A 22,953-nucleotide genomic window follows, 5' to 3' on the forward strand; every position below is an offset into this window, starting at 1 on the left:
GGGGGTCGCAAGGCTTGCGCAATAATTGGCCAAGTTGTGAGAGCAGCTCCTGTCGCGCCGTCGTGAAGCAAACCAACCTGGTTAGCCATGTGCCTAGCGATCTAGGCCATGGGATCCTATTGAGCCGGTTCCCCGTTCCGGGAGGCACGCACTCTCTCCCTCGTCTATCACCACGCTGTAGGGCTGCTTTAGGACATCTCGCCGTTGGTTGTCCCGGTCCCGTGGTTCGGGAACTGCACGACAAAAGCAGAAGAGTCCTCAAGGGGAATAGGCGGTTTGAGGGCGGTGGTCTCGCGGGCCGATTACGACCAACCACGACATGCATAAGCTTAGCAACCTAGCGTTGCTTCATTTTTCCATCACTGAGGTCATGTATCAGGATTGGCCATGATACGCATCGTTGTAATACAGACCGGACGATGATGGCGGCAGGCGAAACATGGACGAGCTAACTGACAGAAGCCCCCAGATGCGGCGGTGACGCAGCGGTGACGGTTGGGTACATCTGGCTCACAAAGTCAATTCGTCGGCGCCCGCCTACCTTCACAGCTCCTCCCAAGACCGGAGATATGGAGCATCATATGCTGTGTAACACCAACTTGCATGATCCATGTGGAGTATTGGTCTATGTTTGGCTATCGAAAGGGTTCGAGTGAGGCTGAAGACCAGCATGTGAACAAGGGCCCAACCAACTATTGATGCATCTGGCTGTCAACGTCGGGGTACAGTGACGAAGGGTACCTCGGATGACAATGCCAGGTAGATGGGTAAGTATACTCGATGGCACAAGTTGGTTTGCCATGGCGGTCAGCACACACCTGCAGAAATACTATTGTGATGCCCTTGGGCGCCTCTAAGCGAGTGTGACGGTTCAAGCACGCTGATGTGATGCGGATATGGTGTAGGATATTACTTGGACATGATCATGACATGAAATTGATCTTGTGACTGTTGGTCGTCTCGCTCAGATGTGAGGTAATTAAGCGTTGTCCACATCGTATTGTCACCTCAGCTCAGGAGCTTGTGAGAGAGCATGTTTCGGATATGGTTGGAAACCTAGACTGGGCGCTTTGACTGGACAGTCTGAAATGGGTCTTTGGTTAAGGAAATTATAGAGAACTGTGCGCAAAAGCCCAAGCTGAAGAATTACATAATAGATCGATCCATTGTTTACCAGCCTCAATGGATCTCATGGACCCGCGATTGTCGCATTACAGTAACTGAAGGCTCCTTGTCATGGATGCCTCACACTGCATACAGTGCTCATAAGTGTGGCTTCTGCATCTTGTCGCACTGTCCGGTGCGGACCCAGGCATCAGCTTTGGGCACCACCAGGATCCCACACCAACAGATCCATCTATACCAAACTACCTACAGTACAGTACGACATCAAAGAAAATCCCTCCTTGGACTAGACCCGACCGAGACAGATCTCGTCATATTCGAGCAAACAAGGGCCCGTGTTTCGCAAAGCTGACGCCTCTCATTTCCCCTCCATTCAGCCACACACACACACATACGCGCCGCCCACTTCCCGACCGTTGATTGACAATGGCAGGCAAGAAGGAGAACAGCAAGAAGGTCGCGGGCAACGCTCGCAAGGCTGAAGCCGCCGCTCAGAAGGCTGCTGCCGAGGACGCCAAGAAGGCGGCGGCTGAGGATGAGAAGTGGTCCAAGGGCGCCAAAAACAACTCAAAGAAGTAGGCAGCCGTTCCTCTCCCGTTGGGATCTTGTTCCGATAGCTGACGATGTTTTGCGCGCAGGGAGGCCGAAGCTGCCAAGAAGGCTGAAGCCGCCAAGAAGAAGGCCGAGAAGGACGCCCTCCTCGCCGAGGACGAAGCCAACACGCCCGGAAAGGCTCCCAAGAAGTCCAAGGCCCCCGTCAAGAGGTCGCGCGGCCTCGACCTCTCGCAGCTCGACGACGACAAGCCATCGGCCATCAGCGCCTCCGGTATCGACAACGCCCTGGACGCCCTGTCCCTGACGACGGGCGGCGACAACGACAAGATCGACAGGCACCCCGAGCGACGATTCCCCGCCGCATATGCCAAGTACGAGGAGCGACGTCTCCAGGAGATGAAGCAGGACGGCAGCGGCGTCGGGCTGCGCATGGAGCAGAGGAAGAACAGGATCAGGAAGGAGTTTGAGAAGCACCCGGACAACCCCTTCAACCAGGTCACGGCCTCGTACAACGCTACGAGGGACGAGGTGGCTCAGATCCGTGATCAGGAGAGGGCCAAGATTGAGCAGCGACTCGGTCACTGAGAGTTTTTTTGGGGGGGAAGATATTCTACATGACTAAATATCGCCATCAAGAGAAGGCACGGGTGAAAAGTTTTTAAGTTATTCATGATGGAGCGTTTACTTAGGGAATTAGACAACTGCTGGTCAGTTTCCAGCACTTATGAGAAGCAAGAATAAACGCCCTACGAGCAAGTCTACTATCAAGTATCATGGATTATCGAGCTTCTCATCGTTATCCTCGATCAGAGAAGCCTCGGCCTCATGACCCCACCAGATATGACACACCCCGCCATCGGAGTCGGCAGAATCCTACACCGCCCGACAACAAGCAACCTGAAGCTCCAAGGGGGTTCAATCACGAGCATCTCGCTTCAGCAGCTATATCACGACCTGATTCTGCTATTCCCGGTTCAACGGCCGGTTTCAGAGGTAGAATGGCATCTGTCAAGATGGGCGCCTTGCCGTCGCTGCGCAAACAGCAGCTCCTCTCAGAGTTGTCCGTACAAAGGCCCCCCCTCCTCTGAATAGCGGCATTGGCGGCTGGGCTAACGGGGAGTACCAGCACCGGACTCAAGCAGGCCTGCCCTGAAGGGATATTCGTCAGTCTTACTCCGGGGGATGCCACGCTCTGGTCGGGTGTCCTCTTTGTCCGCAAAGGTAAGGACTCCGACGGCTTCCCAATGTAGCCGCGCGTCCGCTGACCTCTCCAGGCCCATACTGCCCTGCCATCCTCAGATTCCAGATATCCTTTCCCGACGCCTATCCTCAGCTACCGCCCCTAGTCACCTTCTCGACCGACATGTTCCACCCCCTTATCACGCCTTTGACCACCTACGTATACAGCACCGAGATCGAAGACAGCGGCACCGTGAGCGCCTCGGACCAGGAGCGGCTGCCTCCCGGCGGGTTCAGCTTACGGCATGGATTCCCAGACTGGTTCGGCCGGGGAAGGAGGAGCATTATAGAAGCGCGACGGACTTCGGGACAGCAAACGTCAAGTCCAGGTCCAACCGGCAGCATATCGAGCGCCACGACGACACCTGCATCGTCAGCGGGGAAACCATCCTATATGCGAACAGGGAAGAAGAGTGTATCGGCTTACGAGGTACTACAATACATCCGCAGCACATTCGACGACGAGGAAGTTCTGGACTCGGTGCCGCTGGCCGCAGCTGGAAACCCGGGTGCCTGGCATGCTTGGAGGACGCACCGGCGGGCAGCAGGCAAGCTGACAGAAGACGCCGCCGCCGCGCCACCGCAAGGCGAGGAGAAGCCCAAAGAAGAATGGGAGCAGGCCTCTGAGCAAACGCAGGACAAGGCGACACCTGCATCACCTACCGTCACGACCCGACATCCCGGGGAGTGGAATTGGGATGGGGTCTGGGAGGACAGAGTCAAGAAGGGCATTGCCTCGAGTTTGTCGGAGCCTGTCCTCTATGGCGGGACGAACACAGCTGATGATCTGGTAAGCAAGAGATTAATTATTCTCGGGACGTTGTTGTTGACTCTTATCTAACCGCCGGCAGATCAAGTTCCTTCCCATGGAAGACAACGACGTGGACTCGGTCAAGGAGAACCTCCGCCGGACGCTTGGACAATCTGCGTGATCTCATACCATGAATGTGCTCGAGGTACTCTTATTCAAGTTCCTCCGCTTTGTTCCATAGTATGCCTCAGATATCGCCTTCCTCCGAGTTATCGTCGTTGAAGCCGCAACAGCTACCCTGGGGCAAGGTCGAATTTGGCCACGGAGGATGGAGTTTCTCTCGCTGCTTCTTCGCATTGGATGCAAGTCTAGTACTTGCCTTGTCTCTGTTACTTTGCTATCTGCATAGCAAGAGCACTCTGATACCCCTAAACTAAAATCTTGTTATTCTTGTAGTTAGGTAGGTTGAATATGACTAGCCACTCGCCCACCAAACACACCATCTGTAATCGTTGTGAACATCAATCAAGTTTGGAATACCAGAGTTTTTGATCGTCTTTATTATTTCCTCCCTACGTGTATTCTCGAAAACTTGCACAAGTCGCCAGAATCAGAATATCTATGTGCGCAACCGAACGGACAAGTGACACTATTACAAGAAAGAAGGCCAACTCCCCAACATCTGGCCTCGGCAAAAAACACTGCAAGAAAGGGTTAGTAGCCGGCGATCTTTGTTCTTGGTCGAGATGCTAAAATGGCGCAGGTTCTTCGGCGCAAGATTCAAAAATCGGCTACAACTCCTAGACACGGGTTCACCATGCCAACTCCCATAGGCGACACTTCACCGCACAGGAACTTTCACACTTGCGGACGCAACGTTCCGCTTGGGAAGCCGGGCCCTCTAAGGATTGTGAAATGTGATAGAAACATTAGCAAGGACCCGCGCGATATGACAGGTCGCCAGAAGCACGACGTCACTGGAGACGAGGCATCCGTGCTACTCAAACAGCCAAGATTCGATCAAGATCAAGCAGTTACGGGAAAAGAAAACCTGGAAGCAAGGAAAGACATGAGTCATGCAAACTTGAATGATCGTCAGTCCTTGTTCAGGCCAAAAAGCTGGGCAAGAGACCAAAGTCCGCCTCGGAGGCTTGGAATCACGCCGCCACCCCAGCTGACCGTGAGGAAGACGAGACAAGCACAACGTAGTGCACGTGCAAGGGTCCATCCAGACAAGAGAACTGACCCATCCTGCACCTTTTCCGCTGTGTACGGGGTGCGCTCTGTCAAGAGTCGTCCCCCCTTATCCAACATATGTGACGAGGCGGCTTTGGCAGAAACTTTGCTCTCCACGCTCCATGCACCTTACCGAGAAGGGCATGCATTGCCTTTTTCCAAACCCCCTTTTCCTGCGGCGAACCTCGCTTCCATCCGGCAGCCTAGACAGTCATGTGTGTTGGCACCGCATATCGTTATCACGCCCGAGGCCACTTCTCTCGAGCCTGGGCGTCACAGCCTGTGGGCCGCCATCGAGGTCTCTGGCCGACTCTGGTCTGCCTCCGAGAGTGTGATAGAGCCGGGGCCTTGTCAGGAGCGGTCAGACTACTCCAAGAGCCTCACAGGATATGATCAGCAAGGTAGGTGTGAAAGAAGGACGCTATCTGCCATGGACAATGGGGCACTGACACTCCAGGGGACCCATTTGAATTTGGCCGCCTTTACGACTTGAAAGTCCAAGTCCTGCCAACAGAAAAATCATCTGTTGTCCGGGTTCTGCAGAACCAATCCTTCCCCGTGTGAGTGCGGGATGCAAGATGCGAGATGCTGCCGAGGTGGCGACGTGGACTGGTCACTGATTATCAGCAGAACCCTTAACGCCGGCTCTAGTGTCCTTCTCCTGACTCAGACGCAGGTCGATGTAAAGTTAGGGATTCGAAACGGGAAGCAAGGGAACGCCCGACAACAATCGGACGATCTCATAGAAGATCTAGAGGCGGAGCTGGGCAACTCGCATGTGGGGTATATCGAAGTGCGGCTATCGTATCGTCACTCGGCCTTTCCCACGTCTAGGGGCATCGACATCCAAGCCGAAGGCATGCTCAGCATACAAAGCAAAGTTGAGACAGTGGCCATGGCTTCTGTGAAACTCCACAACACGATGTCACCGTGGTCTCCTCCTCCTCCAGAGCCGACGCCGAACCCACTGTTGCCGCTAATCGAGAGACACTAGGGTGTTGAGAGCGCGAGGGACGCGATGAGACAGATTGCGGCCTTGCGTTATGCCCCACGGAGGCCAGCACAGTCTACCCGAGCGGCGTGGTCACGGTTGGAGGAGGATGGCGAACGCAGTCGACGCATGTCGGCAGCTTCGGGCCATGCGGCAGCCCCCCTCATTCCTCTGAGACATGCCAGTCTTCAGCGAGACCACGATCGAGTCAGATACTCGTCCTCGCAGACAGAAGTGAGGCGAGCAGCGTCAAGCTGTGGCAGCGCCGCATCGGCCTGCATATCGACCCAGAGCGGAGGGCTGCCGCCTTCGCGGGCCGCCAGTGACGCGGGGACGGACGGACCACAGCCAGGACGGCCACGGAGAGGGAATACCCCTTGCGTGGGACCCCAATCTCCGGTGAACTCGGATCAAAGAGCCCCATCAGGGGCCTCTCTGAGCAGCACGTTGTGGAAGAGGCGTTCCCTTGGGGCTGAGACCCTCCGGGGCTTGTTCCCCCTGATGGCCGACTTTTCGACGACTCGGGACCACGAAGCTAGCAGCAGACCGGCGCGGGAGGGAGGAGTTCCAGCAGGGCCAGCAGGGCCAGCAGTGCCGACGACACGAGCCAAAGGCAAGAAGGACGCAAGCCGATGGGGATGGGGGGCCTGGTTCTAAAACGGCCCCGGGAGCAGGCGGGGCGGGAAACTGGCATGGTTCTTTGTTGTTGGTTGTCTACGGAACAAAAGCTGCGTTTGTCTACCTTTACTCTAGCTCGTCCTTCCAGGGAATAGAAATCTGAGCACCCTTGCGTGAGACCGTCTTGGCAGCCGCTCGGTTTGCCGTGGTGACGGCCGCCTCAATGTCAAAGTCGCCGCCTTGTACAGCTACAACAGCGAGGGCGTAGGAACCAACAAAGGTGTCACCGGCAGCAGTGGTGTCCACTACCGTCGTCTTAGTGGCAGGAAGCAGCGCGCTTTTGCCTCCCTTGTTGACGTAGTAGACGCCTCGGCCACCCAGAGTGATGATGACGTTCTGGACTCCTCTATCGATAAAGACACGGCCAACACGGTTCAAGCCGTCGAGGTCGTCCAGCTCGGACTCGGCACAGTCTGCAAGAATGGCCGCCTCGGTCTCGTTCACTACGAGATGAGCCAGGCCCTCGTAGGCATCCTCAGGCAAGGGCTGAGCAGGAGCCGGGTTGAGGAGGACGGGGACGCCATCAGCCTTGGCAGCCTTCAGGGCCTGGATGACTGTATCAAAAGGAATCTCAAGCTGCATAATCAGAAGGTCGGGGCGAGGCCCAGGGAGGGACTCGAAATCCGAGGGGCGCAGAGAGTGGTTGGCCTCAGGCGAGAGGATGATGCGGTTCTGGCCAGAGGGCTCGTCAACGACGATGATGGCCAGGCCAGACTTCTGGTCTTGGCGGACGGCAACAGCATCGACGGCGACGCCGAAGGAGCGGAGGCTATCGAGCAGGAGGGTACCGTATGGATCGGCGCCAACGGCACCCACCATGGAGACGACGGCCGAGGCGTTGGTCAGGTCAGCGGCGCGTGAGAGCTTGCCGCAAGCGACGGCCTGGTTGGCGCCCTTGCCGCCGGGGGACGTGTTGAAGTAGTTCGAGGTGAGAGTTTCACCTGGCAAGGGATGATGTGGCACATAGGCGACGAGGTCCATGTTGAGGGATCCCAGGATGGTAATGCGCGGAAGGCTAGCGGAAGAGGCCATGATGGGCGGTATGCAGAAGCGATGATTCGCAATGTTGGATGAGGACAAGGGGATCGGGAGCCGTGGGCGTGGTGCGTGGTGCTGGACCTGGGTAGGTATGGGTAGGTGTATCCGGAAGGGGGGTCTGGCGTAGAGATCTCGGCCAGGCCTGGAAGGCTGATCTGATGGATGAATCGCTTTTTGCCGAGTTCGTTCGCGGATCCGCGGGTTCTATGCAGCGCTGGCTGGGGGTCGGGTCCTAGAGGATGGGTTGTCCCTTGAGCAGTGTCTTGGTTGATCTGGGTGAAAATGGCCTGAGTGAATGTTGTACGTAGTGCGGTGCGGTGAGGTCAGGGTTAACGCTACTCGCTGAGGGGAACGTACATCTGTTGGTAGCGGGGCATACTCGGCCTGGACCGCCACTGAAGCGCGCATCTGTTGGTAAGGCAGGTACATACCACGAGGGTCGAGGGGGGCCTCAAACTCCCGCTTTCCCGAGAATCAATCACCATGCCCCCACATCCCCATCCCATCCCATCCCATGGATCCCACTTCCACCACTTCAGGGTATAATGCAATCTCGGGCGCCCTCAGGTGCTCCTGCAACCAGCGTGGTGGCTTACAGTTGGGAGCATCTGCTGCGTTAGTGGGCAGGTATCTCCCCACTGTGATTGAGGGGATGCGGTACTTTTTGGCTCTTGTTTGCCGTCTTAGGGCTGTGAAAGAAAGTGCCATGCAGCACGTCTCCATTGGCATCCATCTTTGACACCTGCTTGTCGCATGCGCCCTAGCTGCAAGATTTCCGGCCCCTCTGTTTGACTTTTTGCTTTGTCCCATCATCTCGCATCCTCGCCCCTTTTTGGTCTTCATCTTTTCCGCTCCTCGTCGACTCCGAGTTGAGATATTACGAGTAATAAGCCACTATCGGCCTCGCGTATTCCGCCCATTCTAGGTCTCCGTTCAGCCTCTTAGTCTCAGATGACTAAGTGGACTAACAAACATGATTGTGTGAACAAGAGTCAGTTTCATCAGAGCTAAATTTGCTCAGATGGCACAAGTATGTCACCAACCAGGGTTGATGAAGACGACTGCTCCACTTGGATCGGCCAAGCATCCTGGACATCCAAAGACGAACAAAGCCTCCCTGATATGTCGTTTGTTATAATCCTCGTACCACTCTGTCGGTCAAGTATTTCTCTCAGGAGAGCCGTCTCATGGTCACTCGGGCAGGGTCCATATGCAGCACACACTATGGCGTGGCAGCACACACTATGGCGTGGCAGCACTAGCCAACATTTGTTGATGCCGTGGCCGAGGAGGACGTCCTCCGAATCCCGAATCTCCCAGCCCGGCAAAGTCCTGGGTCGGATAACTCGCCTACGGAGCATTCGCGACTGGGAAAACCCTTCAGCTCAAGTACCGGCCCTTACTTAGCGTCGGTATGTAGCCACCCTCCACTCTTCCACACGTCAAGCTTGATGTCAAAGCACATGGCATTGCGGTGAGGTGCTCCACTCCGTGGTCGGACTTGGGAAGAAAGGTCGGCGAGGAGGTGCTTCACCGCGGAAACTAGATGTTAGCTTTTGCTACTTCCATCTGAGTGGCTCTCATTTCTCTCGAGACCTCGTTCCGGGGCCTTGGAAGCTCATGGCGCGACCCGGTTGTCTTGGATCGGGCTCCATCTTACCTGATGGATGTCCACGCACGCAGGACCCTCCGGCGCAACTAGCAAGGGTCCTGCTCCAGAGGAACGGAGCCGAAGGTCTTAGCAAAGACAATCCGCTAATCATTCCGTAACTCAATCGCGGGGGGCGCACGGAGTGTGTGTGGAAGCCGTGAGGCCCAGACCCGTAGACCCGTTGTGAACCCGTCAACCAGCATCGCAGCAACATTGCCCCGAGTTAGATGCAGAAAATGACGAGTGGAACAAGAATGAACATGGTGTCGATTGTGGCCGCGCCATCATGTGTCATATCCCGTCTGCAAATCCATGGCATCAAAAAAGCTGCCAAGAGTTTCGTCGTGGTCATGTATTCGTCCAAATGTCGGTGATGACACGCCCGGGCCCATCATCTGTCTCTCCTGACAAACTCCCGTCGCGAAACGTCTCTCCGTTCGCCCAGATGAGAGAAGAATACGATGCGTCGATGGTCGATCGAGGAAAGAGGAAAGACAGTCTATGTTCTTGACAGCTGAAGCCGTGTACAATGGAAGTTGGTACCGGCTCTCTGTATGGACCAGTCGCCGGCGCGGCCCCGCGACAAGAGGGTCCCATCGGTCCGGAGTCGGCCCCACGATTCATTCAGACAAACACACAGACGAGGTAGGCGCGATTGGAATCTGCCCTGAACTTGGAGCTCAAAAATCATGTGAACCTTGGTGGCTCGTTCTCGGTTGGAGTTGAAAGGTGCTTGAATCACTGCTACTGCTAGTACCTAAGCAATCTGCATCTCAGCGTGATTTAGTCCTCTGCCAAGTCATGTAGGCAGGGAAGGCAGAAGCCCGGCGCGCGGGTGCTATCTTAGTTGGAGGAAGGGGCCGTTCCCAGATTGGTGTGAGGGCATCCCCATCCCCATCCCCATCAGAGCTCCCATCAGTTCCTTCCCAGGACAGAAACAACGACCAACTACCGAGTGCCCTGACTAATTGTCGAACACCACTTCTACCGAGCTTACTTAGCTCGTTCAACTCTGACTTTGCCTTGCTTTTCATTCTTGCCAAACCCATACTGCTCATCGACATGGAGTTCACAACAGCCAAGGCTCTTATTGAGCTAGCCATCGTCCTTGCGGTTATGTGGTTCGCTCTGGTTCATCGGCGTACTCAACCCACACTGCCACTACCTCCTGGCCCCCCGGCCGAGTTCCTTCTAGGCCATACTCGTCTGATACCAAAGGAGAACACTGCGGCAACATATGCCAGGTGGGCAAGAGAATACGGTGAGTAACAACCCGGTTGTTATCTAAGAGGATGGCGGTTCGGGAACCCCTGGCTCTAATATGGACAAGACTCGGATATCATCCATGTCAAGTCTCTCGGTCATTCCATCGTTGTCCTCAACAGCGTGGAAGCAGCCAGGGATGTCCTTGAAAAGAAAGGCGCCAACTTCTGCGACCGACCTAGGTTCACCTTACTTGAGGTGTAAGTCAAATCGAAATCCTCCGTCGCATGAGTGACAGGACCTGTACCTCGGACGCTCACACAAAGGTCTCGCTTAGCATGGGCTGGGGCAAAACGTTGACCTTTCTCCCGTACGGACGACGATGGCAGATGCATAGAAGACTACTTCAGACTTCATTCAGCAACACAAACGTTCGTCAATGGCACAAGCTGCAAATAACCGAGGCTCGGCGGACGGTTCGCAACATGATGGGCAAGCCCAGTTTATGGGAGACTTCGCTCCGTCGACTCGCTGTGGCTATTGTGCTCCAGGTAAGCTATGGTACTGAGGTACCCAAGGACGATGACCCGTACATCCAGATTGCCAACGACGCAATGTACGCCACTGGCAACGGCGGAGCTCCGGCCAACAGCATCGTTGATTTAGTACCCCTGGGTAAGGCGAGAAAGAACCCACATGGTCCTCTTTACGTGGTTGGAGTTACTCATGCGCTATCCACAGCTCGCCATTTGCCGGACTGGATCGTTCGTGACTGGTCACTTCGGTTTGCACGACAGTGGCGTTGGGCTATCCAGAAACTCCACGACGTCCCATTCGCGGCAGCACAGTCTGAGCATGTAAGTCAACTGACTGACTAGCTGTGCATACCTTGGACAACCTCTGAAAGTTGTAAGCGAGGAACTGACTCTCAATAAGGACGACCGCGGCGATAACAAATCTTTGGCACACGAGCTTTTACGCCAGTATAGACGCAACGAGGAAAACGGTCAAGAACAAGAGTGGTCGCTCGACGATATCAAGGGCGCCGCTGGTGCAGTCTTTATTGCGGGCGCAGACACGGTGGGTTCAACCTTGAGAATGACGATTGATTTTGATTGCTGAGCGGCAAACTTTCAGACTTGGGCAACATGTGTAATTTTTATCCTCAACATGGTTCTTCATCCCGAAATACAAGAGAAAGCCCGAAGCCAACTCGATTCGGTCATCGGACCCGATAGGTTGCCCAACTTTTCGGACCGGGCTTCCTTGCCATACATTGAGCACATTGTGCAGGAGATCTATCGGTACGGCCCCAGTTCGCTTGGATAAATTTCTATCAGTCTGACAGAAACCCGCTCTTCACAGATGGTCACCCTTGGCCCCTCTAGGTAAGTAAGGCTTGGGGCTGGAAGGGGGACCCAGTACCCTGTAACGGTACCTTAGCCTGGACTGACGCTGGTGACATCACCAGGGATCCCGCACAAGTCGCTCCAGGATGACGTCTATCAGGGCATGTTCATTCCCAAAGGTACGGATCATTTGCAATGAGAGCTTAAGCAACTCGGCTGACCTTGTCTGCAGGGTAGGAGTCCCGGCACTGCATTGTTACGGGGGACGTAGGAGAGTCTGATAAGCTCCAGGACCGTGGTCTACGCCAACGCCCATGCCATGGCGCACGACGAGCGGATCTACCGGGCGCCCCACGACTTCAACCCCGATAGGTACGAGCCTCTGGCCAACGGCGGCGCGGGCGAGCCATTCCCGGTTGGGAACTTTGGCTTCGGACGACGGTACGTTGATGCCACATTGGATGTTCTAGTCGCGGATCTGGATTCTCACAAGACCCTTCTCGGTGGACAGAGTTTGCGTCGGCCGATTCCTGGCCGACAACAGCGTCTGGATCATGGTGGCGACCATGCTAGCAACGCTCGAATTCCGCAAGAAGATGGGCCCAGACGGGAGTCCCATTGAGCCTCGAGTCCAATTTACCAATGGCGGAACCTGGTCTGTCAACTTCCCCCCACCCTCCCCACAAACCCCTTCTTTTATTTTTTTTTTGGTTCGTTCCTGGATGCTGTGTTGACGACAACTCTGTATCCACTCACTTACTCAGTCTCTTCTGCTTCTCCCTCCCTGCCCCTCATGCGTGCCGAGCAAGTTGCTGACAATGTCTGTTTCTCGTGTAAGCCACCCTGAACACTTTGAGTGTGACATCAGGCCCAGAAGTCACAAAGCAGAAGTGCTCATCGGAGCCAACCACGACTAGTTTTCCACTGTATCCCTACCAATCGCCGGCAACGGCAGCGAGCGAGTGTCCGTCTCACACAAGTAACCAAATCTGTATGCCGGAACCCGCAACATGGGGGAGCTGATTGCTGCGCCTTGGTGAGGCGGGCCCCCCAGTCATTTTCTTGCAGATTGAGGAGCTTCAAAGTCATAAATCAAATTTCTTCTTTCGTTGCGACATTTGTCCCGAGCACGTCTGCAGATCTAGTCTGTTGTTATCTGCCCACAAAGTGTTGCCACCGTCATGGTGTTCCCTTGACTTGATGCTGGCTACTATATACTTACGGTGTTGTACTGTACCTACCTTACCTTCCTGGGCTCCCCTCCCCCTTTTCACCCTTCCCCTCGAGACCGTCTCATCTCATTCCGTCGGATGGATCCATCTTGAGATGGGGGTGTGTCGTCTTTTGGCACGAGTTACAGGGACCTGGGAGACACGAGGCGCGGCTAGTTGCACCACCGCCAATTGCCATGTGGCTACCCCGAGACTGGTCTGGTGTGGAACGTACCCAACACTCGGCCCCGGTCACTTTCGACTGAGCGCGGCGCCGACGGAGCGACAGGCTAGTACCCTGAGGCGGCCCAGTTCTAAGACCTCTCCAATTGGCCTCGAACGGGCGTTTCCGCCGTTGCATCGTGCAGTATGTCGGCAGAGCCTGGCTGGTCATCAGGCATGTTTTACCGTCCAGACTATCGGGGGAGTTGCTGTAGCGTAGCATTGGTCGCTCGACTCGTTGGAGCCGGCCTGGAAGCATTCATCCGACCCGGTGGCTCATGTCATGCCTTTGTGTCCGTCCCTCTCCGCCGTTACACGCCGCCGAGCCTTTGGATTCACGATTCACGACTCGCGAACACCACCACAACCAACCTTGGCGCCTCTCGATCTTGTTGGCAGATCTGGCGCCGTTCTTATCCGAAGAGGCTTAGACACGTATCACAGTATGTGGATCGGCACGAGAAGGATTACTGCATCCCAGCCAGTACTGTACCGCCGCTGCATGGCCAACCATCCAGCTGCCAGGCGAGCCCACCCCATGATCCGTCAGGTATCGGCGCTACTCATGCTCTTTCCAATTCCACATGGACATGTAAATGGGTTGTCGGAGGTAAATCGCGCACAGATGCTTGCTGTAGGGAAGATTCGCATAGAAGACACGTATGTTCCAGATCGACAACCAACCGGCCACGAGACCAGCGACAAACAATGGAAAACAAACAGCCAACAGCCGACAGGGGGCGGGAAGCGTGCTTGCTCCTCGAACTTCCTCGTTGGGCCTTGGGAGAAAAGAGGCGCTTGAGGCGCAGAGATCCCGGCTGAAGTACTCCAGGCGAGCTCAGCTTCGTTGGGCGCGTGTTGCCTCACCCAGGCACACTGATCACCCCAATCATGGGCACCACCACACGGCACCGGCGTCAACCTGGCGGGTCTAGGGCTGGGGCTTGACGTAGCTACTGTTGTTCCCGGGAGGGGTGCGAGAGCTTGGCTCACGGCTCGTCTCGCGTCAGTCTAACTCCTCAGGGGTGTCCTATCGGCCAAGAGGAGATCCCATTTGTGAGACAATATCGTACTCGATCAACAACGGCAGTTCGTCTGTCTCAGCCGAGCAGGGACAGGCTGAGCTGTTTGCGTTTCTCCACCCCATGTTTGCTAGCGGCCTGTGGATAGTGTGAGCAGAGAGAACACGTCGGTCTTGGCCTTGCTCATCAGACAGGAGGGTCCCTGTGCCCGGTTTGTGAGGGGATGGAATGCCCAGGTGCTTCATCGGTCCGCGTGCCATTGCTCTGCTTTGGTAGACCGACTCCATCTGCAAGATATCCCAAGAACAGCAACGCAGGAGGGAGAGAGAGGTCGGTTCGAGGGGATCTGCGCCAGTGTTTGATGTCTTGACCAAGTTCCATTCAGAGGCCCACACAGCCTGCGTCGACGGGGACCTGGGATGCAGCGCCCCTGCGAGTTGAGCCAAAGTCGAGCGAGTCGTGACGATCATGAAGAGATGTCGGCCTGTTCGCTAACTCCGAACCGCATGCAGGGAGAAGGAAAGCCTGCTTGAACTGTCTCAGTTTCGTCCAAAGGCTGAGGGGATGGATCATAGCGAATGTCACCGACTTTCGACAGACTCCAAGAACCTCGAACGCAAGTACCTATGACCCAGTGTAATTCGGATGGGAGCCATGTGTCAATGAACCACGGAGGGTCGGGTGGCTGCTAGAGGGCTGACTTCATCTCCATGATCCCTTAGTCGCCAAGATGCATGCTGAACAAAATTTCTCACCAGCGTGACACATCAGTCAAAGACTGAGTACATGAGACGGCTTCAAATCCGATTGCCGTCTGTGAAAAGCAGCCTTGGCAAAGCAGCATCGACGGACGACTCTTGTTATGCGACAAGGACCTGAGGTTCAAAGCGCAAGTTGGAATCTGCAGTTGACTGATTAGTGAGCCATAGCAGGAACAATAGTGGCCAGGGAAGGGTAGGTGCAAGGTGCTGAGCCTCGAGATGCAAGACGACTTCTCTCTCCGCCCTTGTGCCGTCCTTGATGTTGAAAGGCTGAAAACCATGCCATGCCCCCGATCCATATCTCCAACCTCAGATCTTCACAGCACGCCAACGACATCCAACCATCGCTCAAAATCATGAACTCCGAGCCCTCTGCCATCAGCTGGACAGTGCCAGTTGGCGATGACCTGGAGGCCAATCGTACCCCTCATTGGCCAGACCAGACGAAGAATGATGGCAACGACGACGGCCCCATTGTCGAAATTGCGGCTTCTGTCAAGCACATGAAAGGTATACCTTCAAGGTGGTACAGGAAAGTGCTTGATGCTGGCGTTGAAGAGAACGGGATCCTGCCGGTGCCACCAGAAGAACGGACCCAGACCCAACACAGCAACCTGTTCACAGTATTCTTCACATGTCTCCTTTGCGTTCTACCGTCCGTTGACCAAGCTGCCCCGACTTGATGATCCCAGGAATTACTGACCAACGGATAGGTTGCCTACCGGAGCCCTTGGCACGACGGTGTATGGTCTTAAGCTTCGAGACGTTTCTCTGATCATCCTCTTCTTCAACTTCGTAACATGTATTCCCCCAGCGATCATGGGAATTGGAGGGTACCAGACTGGTATGCGGCAGATGATCCAGGCTCGATACTCCTTCGGGTAGGGCTCCATCTTGAATCCTTTCCTGGAAGCCAACTGCTGATGTTGGAACCTTGATCGCAGGCTCTATTTTGTTGTCATTCCAATCCTCCTGAGCGCGGGAACGGCGACTGGATTCACACTCATGGGAACCATCGTTAGCGGACAGGCCATTGCAGCCTTAAACGAGAAGGCTGTAATCAGCGTCAATGTGGGAATCGGCATTGTCTGCGCAATCAGCTTCGTGGCAGCGCTACTTGGATATCGAGCCATCCACGCCTGGCAGCGATGGCAGTGGCTTCCAAACTTGATTGCCATTGCCATCGCAGCTGGCTGCGGAGGCAAGCAGCTCATGCAACAGGTCGAGCATGAACCAGCAACGGTCAAGGGTGTCATTGGGTATGGAAGCTTGATGGCCGGATACTTCATGACCTTTGGCGGGACTGTGTCCGACTTCACCATTTATCATGATCCCAAAGAGCCTAAGTAAGTGGTCCTAGCTCCAACTTATCATGAGTGTCGACGTACTGATGAGGTGGTTAGGCGCAAGGTATTCACGTATGTGTACCTCGGGCTGTCGACGCCTGCAACGCCTCTTCTCATACTCGGGGCAGCCATTGGCGGTGCTATCCCTAACAACGAGTCGTGGCAGACGGCGTGGGATGTCTATGGGGTCGGCGGTGTGCTGGCCGAGATGCTTGCGCCGGCTGGCGGATTTGGAAAGTTCGTTCTGGTCGTCCTTGCATTGAGTGTCGTCGGGAACACGCTGAACTCCATGTACTCGGTGGCATTGTGCTTGCAGATGCTCCTCCCAGTCTTCACCAAGGTTCCTCGCTTCTTTTTCATCATTGTCACCATGGCAATCATGATTCCCATGGCAATCTATGCGGCTGCCGAATGGACAACTTCGCTTGAGAATTTCCTTAGCGTCATCGGGTACTGGGCAGGATGCTTCGACGCCGTCATGATCGAGGAGCTTGTGGTTTTCCGGAAGAGAGATTACAACTCGTACGACCTAGAAATATGGAACAAGGGGCGATATCTTCCCACGGGGTTGGCAGCCATGGGTGCCTCGTTGGTCAGCCTCGGGCTAGTCATACCATCGATGGACACGCCATGGTTCACTGGACCCATAGGAGAACGAATCGGGGATCTAGGTTTCGAGGCGGCGTTCGTCGTCACGGGGCTCGCATACTATCCACTGCGGAGCTTGGAAATCAAGTGGACGGGTCGTGTCTGACACGTGAAGGTCGAGGTTGGATCGAGGCATCGGGGGTTCGATGGGCGAATATCTGGTCGCGAGGATGTAGATGTCTAGTGTCTTCGAGACTCGATATCGACGATGAGATGATTCTTTCTTGGCGAGGCGGATGGCTGGTGGGTCATTTCGAGCTCGGGTTCAGAGGCTACACATGTTAGGAGGATGAGTTAAACACAAGAGAGAAAGGAATAAAAAAGAGCCACAGGTAGCGAAAAGGGAATGTTAGATCCAAATCAAGCGGCAGGGGCATGAGATATTTATATAGTCCAGTTCTGGGGCACTAGGTATGCAGCTTCCCACATAAAACAACGTCTTCACCAAAGGGATGCCATGACACTTCGGATAACCTTGCAGCTGGGACCGGAACACCTGCGGAGTCCTGGAGCCGATCCGGAGATACGACAACGCCCCCTTGACCGAGCCAGGTGGGCGCAATGGTGACGATGACCGAGTCAATCATGTCGTGGAAGGTCGGGTTGAGTAACGAGTTGATGATCTGGCCACCCCCCTCAACCATGACACTGGTCAAATGCTCGTGGAGCAGCGCATCAAAGACAGCGCGCCAATCAAAGCGCATGCGGCTGCCAGGACCTGAAGACGTGGCTGGAACATGAATATATTTGCCGCCATGCTGCTCAAGCAGTGCAACACTCGCGGCAGGCAAGCTCTCGGAACCCACCCCGGTCAGGACAAAGGGCGCTAGGCCGGTGCTGAGACGTGCGACCTCGAGGACCTTATCCGTGGGGTCAGGAACCCAGCGGAGATGGGGGTCGATAATGATGGGACGGGGCTGTCTTGCAGCACCGGCGATGCGGCAGTTCAGGGCAGGCGAGTCGGCTAGGAGGGTGGAGACACCGATGAGGATGGCCGCATGGCGCGAACGGAGATAGTGGGTCATGGCTTTGGAGCCGGGCCCAGAGAGCCGGGTCCGTACACCAGGTGCGAGAGAAAGTGACGAGTCGAGTGAAGTTGCAAAGGTCAGGGTAACGAAGGGTCGCGAGGGGGTTCCTTGGGCGAGAGTCGACGGCGGTAAGCGAGATTCCAGCATGGCCGCTGACGATGCGGGGAAAGTGAGCAGCTCAGACATGGTTGCGCGATTCTGACGTTGTGCGGGAAAACGGTCTGTGTTGTTGAAGAGAAGGAGCTGGAGAGAAGTAAGAGGGCAGGAGAAAATACTCCGAAACCTTATGTCAGTGTCATGCGGCTCCTAGTGCCGGGTTATCGACAAGGGATCGCCGTTGCAAGCTGCGAGGCGTTGGACGAGATGCCGGCGGCAACCCGGCTGCACAGGACTGCGTGCCGCGATGCAGGAGAAGGATCCAAGCGGGACTTGGGAATTGGCAAGGGCGGCCAAGGAAGGGAGGCAGGCAGGCTGCAGAAAGGATCGAGGCGGTATGTGATGACGGGAGTTGAGATGGCGGAGCACTCAAGGGGGTCCTGAAGGATTTTCACCCTCGTGCTGTCTGGAAGTTAGAGGGGAAGTTGAAATTGGCTTTCTCACCAGGAAAGATCTTGGGACGAATGCAAGTGGCTGGCGGCGTACCAGGGGCGGGTACGACCCACGGACTGCCTTCCAAATTCTTGGCAATCAGCTTCCTTCCTTCTCGAGCGGTGACACGCTGGGAAGGTGCCTGTGTGACGCCAGGCACATCCAATAAGCTCGCTCCCCGAAAGCTTTGAATATCCTTCACTGTTGATCAACACCAACTCTCCTGACCAACCATGCATCCTGTTAACAGTGACGGGCGCTCCCAATGCCTTGCAGCAACTATCGAACTCTATTTCCTGGAGGGTCGACAAACCCTTCCGATGATTCGCCGATCAGGGTCCTCGCTGGCCTCCCTTGTCCTCACTTCGGGGATTGGGGCTGTTTTGCGTGCCTGGGCCCAAGCTTCACCTTCCCTCCCGCTCAACCCCCCCGAAGAGACAGAACCAGGGTTTCTGCGACACAGCCGACTTTGCTTCAGTTGCAGGGCCCAATGGACGATTGGCGGTTGTGCCTCGGAACCAAGTCATTGGATAAAATCAAAGGCGGTGTCGCAATTTCGGCGAGATGTCATCTTGCCGCTAGCCTGGATCGAGACGATCTGCGTCTATTGCGCCCGTCATATCGGCGACGCGCCATCACCGGACCTCATGCCCGGGTCAGTCATATTTCATGTCCTCTGTTTGAATGTCACTTGGGCATTCGATCTGTCTGCTTCATTCCAGCATGCCAAGCCAGTTTGAACTGAATTTTTCAATTGAATTTGGTTAAATTTTGGTATGCGATTGGGGACTTCTGGTGATGATTTCACCCAGATGCACGACCAAGCCCCCCAAGCGGCTAACTTGGCATCAACGACTTCAACCACAGCCTTAGGGATTCCTTTTAGTCCTTGAGATTCATTCTCGCTTCGTACGAAACTTGAATAGAGGACTCTTGGATGCAGCAAGATGATTTCGGTTTTTCCATGTCGCAGGCTTCCGTCAGACTACGCAGTTCAAATTGAGGCTACGAGAAACCCGTGTCAGAGCTCAACCAGCAGTTATACTACGCAGATACATTCCGCTCTACTGCCATTGTCAAGCTTAAATCTCTCACGCTCGATATCGGTCGTAGTGCAACCGATTGCGCCAAATCGCTATCTTAAATCCCCTGACTCCATGAGCGGGCTCGGACGTGGGCCGGCCTTGTCTAAGACGTTGACCAAGAGTCTCAGTGTAATACCAACCGAGGAACGTCTTTACCAGTGCGGGGAATGCCAGCGTTGGCGTTGCGCAATCTTGAGGCGAGACAGCACACTATCAGCAGGGCAGGCTTCGGAGGCTGAGTGACCCAGGGCACAACAACCAATGACTTACAATATTGAGACACCGACCTACCGCACGATGTGCCTTGAGCAAGAACCCAAAGGCTCTGGAAGAGAAATAGGACATTTGGATCAGGGCAGCTCCGTGCTACTACTGGTTTATCATTGCTGCACTGTCGATGAAACCTTGGGGATCTTTGATGCTGGCCCACCCCTCGACGAGATTCATGGTTTTTCCTGCCAGGAACGCCTTGGACCGACTTTGACTTTCAAAGCGCCTCAAAAGTCACATTCTGGCACTAAACGGGAGCGACTTTCTTTGCGAGAGGGCGACAAGTTACAACCTACGCCATGTCCCGATGACTATCACACACATTTGACTCCTTTCGCCTCTAGTTATTGAATCACATTGTCTTAATCTTAAGTACTCAGGCTAGCTCCCGTTGACAATGTCATTCCATTCGGGCAAGTAAAGCATCTCTGGCATTGCAAAGTCGCCAAAGGACGGCAGCCCGCTATACCATTGATCCGCCAACTGCGTCGTATCGGACAGACGAGGAGGCTCCGCTTGGCCCGCAAACAACGAGGCAGCTTCAGAGCTGGAGAATTGATCCTGTAGGTCAACCGAAGGGGCGCTGATTTCAGTTGCCAGTGCCCCATCCTCTACTGGGTCGCCCTGGGAATTATCAGGGGTGGAGGGCTCAGGGACAGGGGAGCCTCGAGCTGCTGTCCTCGCGTTCAAGGCCTGGCAGCGCAGCGACTCCAGGCACTTCCAAATACTATTCCTCCCAGTGTTACTCTCCCGAGCCAGCTGGCCACTCTGGGCGTACGGTATAGAGCTAAAGACCCGATTAACCAGCACCCACGCCTCCTCAGTCTCGGGGACGCTGGGGAAAGCACATAGGTATCTCAGGACGTAGGCTAGGGCATACCACTGGGTGTAAGTCTTGAAGATCCACGTGTGCTCCATTGAGATCTGCCCGCTCGCCAGGGACCAGCTCCTCTCCAATGTGCGGCACGCGGCAGTGAATGGCCGCTCCCCAAGGCCCCTGAACACGGCGGCCGGCGCCTCCCTGTGCCGGCTGAGGTGCAGCTCCTGGCGCACCTGAAGCATAAACTCGATCTTGGCACACGCTGTGTAGTAGTGGGCACACGCAGCATTGCGAAGATTTGGCGCTGGGGGCAAAGACAGAAACTTCGACTCAATCCACTGGTTGTGCTGTTCGAGGACTGCGCGTTTTGCCTCGATATTCTCGGGAGTCTCAAGGTCATTCCTCGGTTTTGCGATCAAGATTCGGTGTACCAGCCTCGCAGCCTCGAGCTAGACGAGGGAAAAGGTCATTTCTGTCCATTTTTCAGAATCAGGCGGCAAAGATCTCATGGCAGGGTAGAGCTGAGCGTCGTCAACGTTGAGGGGTAGCCGGAGCCCGAGATCGAGGTTTTCGATGGTGTTGGTGAAGCCGTGGTCTTCGGGCGCTCGCGAGTCAAGGACACAGAGGTGCCACCACAGCCTGAGGCGGAGCTCGCTTTCGAAAGGGTCCAGCTTGAGCGAGGCCCCGTCTCGGTGAATCCCAATGGACTGCGCTAGCCGGATCGCAGTTCCAATGAGAACCCAGACGGCGCGGCTGTTGTCGTGAACCCTAAGGCACGTCTTCTATGCTCAGCTTCGGATAGAAAATTCACCCAAGACACACTTACTGCAAAAATAGCCAATGCCTGCAGCGTCGTCATATTTGGCTCGTTCAGAAAATCAGCCTTTGTGATGGCCTGGTTCAGTCCAAGCTTGCACTTCTGAAGGAACTCCTGCCGAGGGTCTACTGAGATCGTCGACATCTCATTTTCGGACAAGCTGGTAGCAGCAGCAAAGTAGACTGCGAATGCAAGTGCCTCGAGAGAATGGTTGGTCTGCTTTGGACCTGAAATCATGGCGATCATGGCAGATTGCGCAGTTGGAATATGGAGGATCTTGAGGACTGGATCTACTCTCTCTGCGTACACTGTCCATAACCGCAGAGCGAGACGTGCGTCCGGGTGCAGGCGATCTGGGTCAGTGCCTGAATCAAGATCCATGGGTGATAAACCAAGGGCAAGGCTCAACCCGCTGGATGAACCAGGCACGCTCTCCTGCACTTCATCGAGTTCGGGGGGGTTGATTCGGTCTTCCTGGGAAAGTATTAGTACCCCGACATATCCAAGCTCTTGATATTGGGTGGCGTACATCTTGGAAGAGGTCAAGCAGGTTTGTATTGTCAACGTAGTGAGCCCGATTACCGGCTTGCAGCAGAGCTTCCCATGGTCTGGAGCTGACATCATTTAAATAGGTCGGCTTGGTGGAAGGCGCAGGTACAGCACGAGCCTCTTGTACCCGAGATTCTTGTACCTGAGCCTCCTGTTTTGGAGCCAGGGCATGTTCAGCACTATTCCTGCCCAGTGTTTCCAGCAGTAGACTCTCGAGTCGTTCCAGGCGGTCTGAAATATCCTGCAATGACGGTGCTTTGTTCGAAGTGGCACGTGCTGTTGTTGGATACACACATCGAAGCCCGGCACGAGCGCAGGGAGTACATGGCAGGATCCTGTTGCATCGTACTTTGCGCTGGTAACAGTTGACACAAGACCGGTGTTGCCGGCGATGCTCCGCCGAAGCCTGGGACTGGGGAGACTCGTGAGGAGAACCTCGGTCGACTGCGCTGTCCTTTAGCTGAGCCATGATTGATACTGACAAGATTTCTTTTGAATCACTTGGAGAGCTCCAAGTTTCCGTGACCACCGTAATCTGATCTCAGAGGCATGCCGGCTTCGGCCCTCTCGGCCCCGAGGGTCCGGGGCGGCGGCGTTCATTGGCCACGGAGCATTGGCCAATGAAATCATTGCCGGAGATAAGTGGGTCATTCCGGTGGTGGACTTGGTATCGACTCGGCCTCCCGGGGCCGAGATCACCGGTGTAAGTGTTTGTGTGAGAAGATACATTAAGAGAGCTCTGCCCAAGTCAGAGTGACTGATCGATATAG

At 55.2% G+C, this 22,953-nt stretch overlaps 8 protein-coding genes across 8 annotated transcripts; 5 read left to right on the forward strand and 3 right to left on the reverse strand.

The window, feature by feature from the left end:
* Positions 1-1,551: 1,551 nt before the first annotated feature.
* NCS54_00247800 (Hypothetical protein) lies at positions 1,552-2,265 on the forward strand (the record flags this gene model as incomplete). Its single annotated transcript, XM_053148076.1, has 2 exons — positions 1,552-1,700; positions 1,764-2,265. 2 exons carry the CDS (start codon positions 1,552-1,554, stop codon positions 2,263-2,265), a joined length of 651 nt encoding a protein of 216 aa, XP_053004051.1.
* A 356-nt stretch (positions 2,266-2,621) lies between these two features.
* NCS54_00247900 (UBC core domain-containing protein) lies at positions 2,622-3,851 on the forward strand (the record flags this gene model as incomplete). Its single annotated transcript, XM_053148077.1, has 4 exons — positions 2,622-2,740; positions 2,807-2,901; positions 2,955-3,709; positions 3,771-3,851. The coding sequence occupies exons 1-4, from the start codon at positions 2,679-2,681 to the stop codon at positions 3,849-3,851; spliced, it is 993 nt and encodes a 330-aa protein (XP_053004052.1). The 5' UTR covers positions 2,622-2,678.
* A 1,444-nt stretch (positions 3,852-5,295) lies between these two features.
* Positions 5,296-5,900, forward strand: NCS54_00248000 (Hypothetical protein; the record flags this gene model as incomplete). Its single annotated transcript, XM_053148078.1, has 3 exons — positions 5,296-5,311; positions 5,364-5,466; positions 5,537-5,900. The coding sequence occupies 3 exons, from the start codon at positions 5,296-5,298 to the stop codon at positions 5,898-5,900; spliced, it is 483 nt and encodes a 160-aa protein (XP_053004053.1).
* A 741-nt stretch (positions 5,901-6,641) lies between these two features.
* Positions 6,642-7,607, reverse strand: NCS54_00248100 (Ribokinase; the record flags this gene model as incomplete). Its single annotated transcript, XM_053148079.1, has 1 exon — positions 6,642-7,607. One exon carries the CDS (start codon positions 7,605-7,607, stop codon positions 6,642-6,644), a length of 966 nt encoding a protein of 321 aa, XP_053004054.1.
* Positions 7,608-10,326: 2,719 nt separating this feature from the next.
* Positions 10,327-12,438, forward strand: NCS54_00248200 (Hypothetical protein; the record flags this gene model as incomplete). The annotated part of the gene is made up of 6 exons (XM_053148080.1): positions 10,327-10,525; positions 10,595-10,727; positions 10,805-11,324; positions 11,404-11,547; positions 11,605-11,771; positions 12,108-12,438. The coding sequence occupies 6 exons, from the start codon at positions 10,327-10,329 to the stop codon at positions 12,436-12,438; spliced, it is 1,494 nt and encodes a 497-aa protein (XP_053004055.1).
* A 2,950-nt stretch (positions 12,439-15,388) lies between these two features.
* On the forward strand, positions 15,389-17,132 carry NCS54_00248300 (Hypothetical protein; the record flags this gene model as incomplete). The annotated part of the gene is made up of 4 exons (XM_053148081.1): positions 15,389-15,687; positions 15,746-15,913; positions 15,977-16,378; positions 16,436-17,132. The coding sequence occupies 4 exons, from the start codon at positions 15,389-15,391 to the stop codon at positions 17,130-17,132; spliced, it is 1,566 nt and encodes a 521-aa protein (XP_053004056.1).
* Positions 17,133-17,433: 301 nt separating this feature from the next.
* NCS54_00248400 (2,5-diamino-6-ribosylamino-4(3H)-pyrimidinone 5'-phosphate reductase) lies at positions 17,434-18,240 on the reverse strand (the record flags this gene model as incomplete). Its single annotated transcript, XM_053148082.1, has 1 exon — positions 17,434-18,240. The coding sequence occupies one exon, from the start codon at positions 18,238-18,240 to the stop codon at positions 17,434-17,436; it is 807 nt and encodes a 268-aa protein (XP_053004057.1).
* A 2,138-nt stretch (positions 18,241-20,378) lies between these two features.
* NCS54_00248500 (Zn(2)-C6 fungal-type domain-containing protein) lies at positions 20,379-22,652 on the reverse strand (the record flags this gene model as incomplete). Its single annotated transcript, XM_053148083.1, has 4 exons — positions 20,379-21,266; positions 21,354-21,596; positions 21,644-22,108; positions 22,164-22,652. The coding sequence occupies 4 exons, from the start codon at positions 22,650-22,652 to the stop codon at positions 20,379-20,381; spliced, it is 2,085 nt and encodes a 694-aa protein (XP_053004058.1).
* Between the last annotated feature and the right edge of the window lie 301 nt (positions 22,653-22,953).

The sequence above is a fragment of the Fusarium falciforme genome, chromosome 2 (genome assembly GCF_026873545.1).
Source record: "Fusarium falciforme chromosome 2, complete sequence".
Taxonomy (NCBI): Eukaryota; Fungi; Ascomycota; class Sordariomycetes; order Hypocreales; family Nectriaceae; genus Fusarium; species Fusarium falciforme.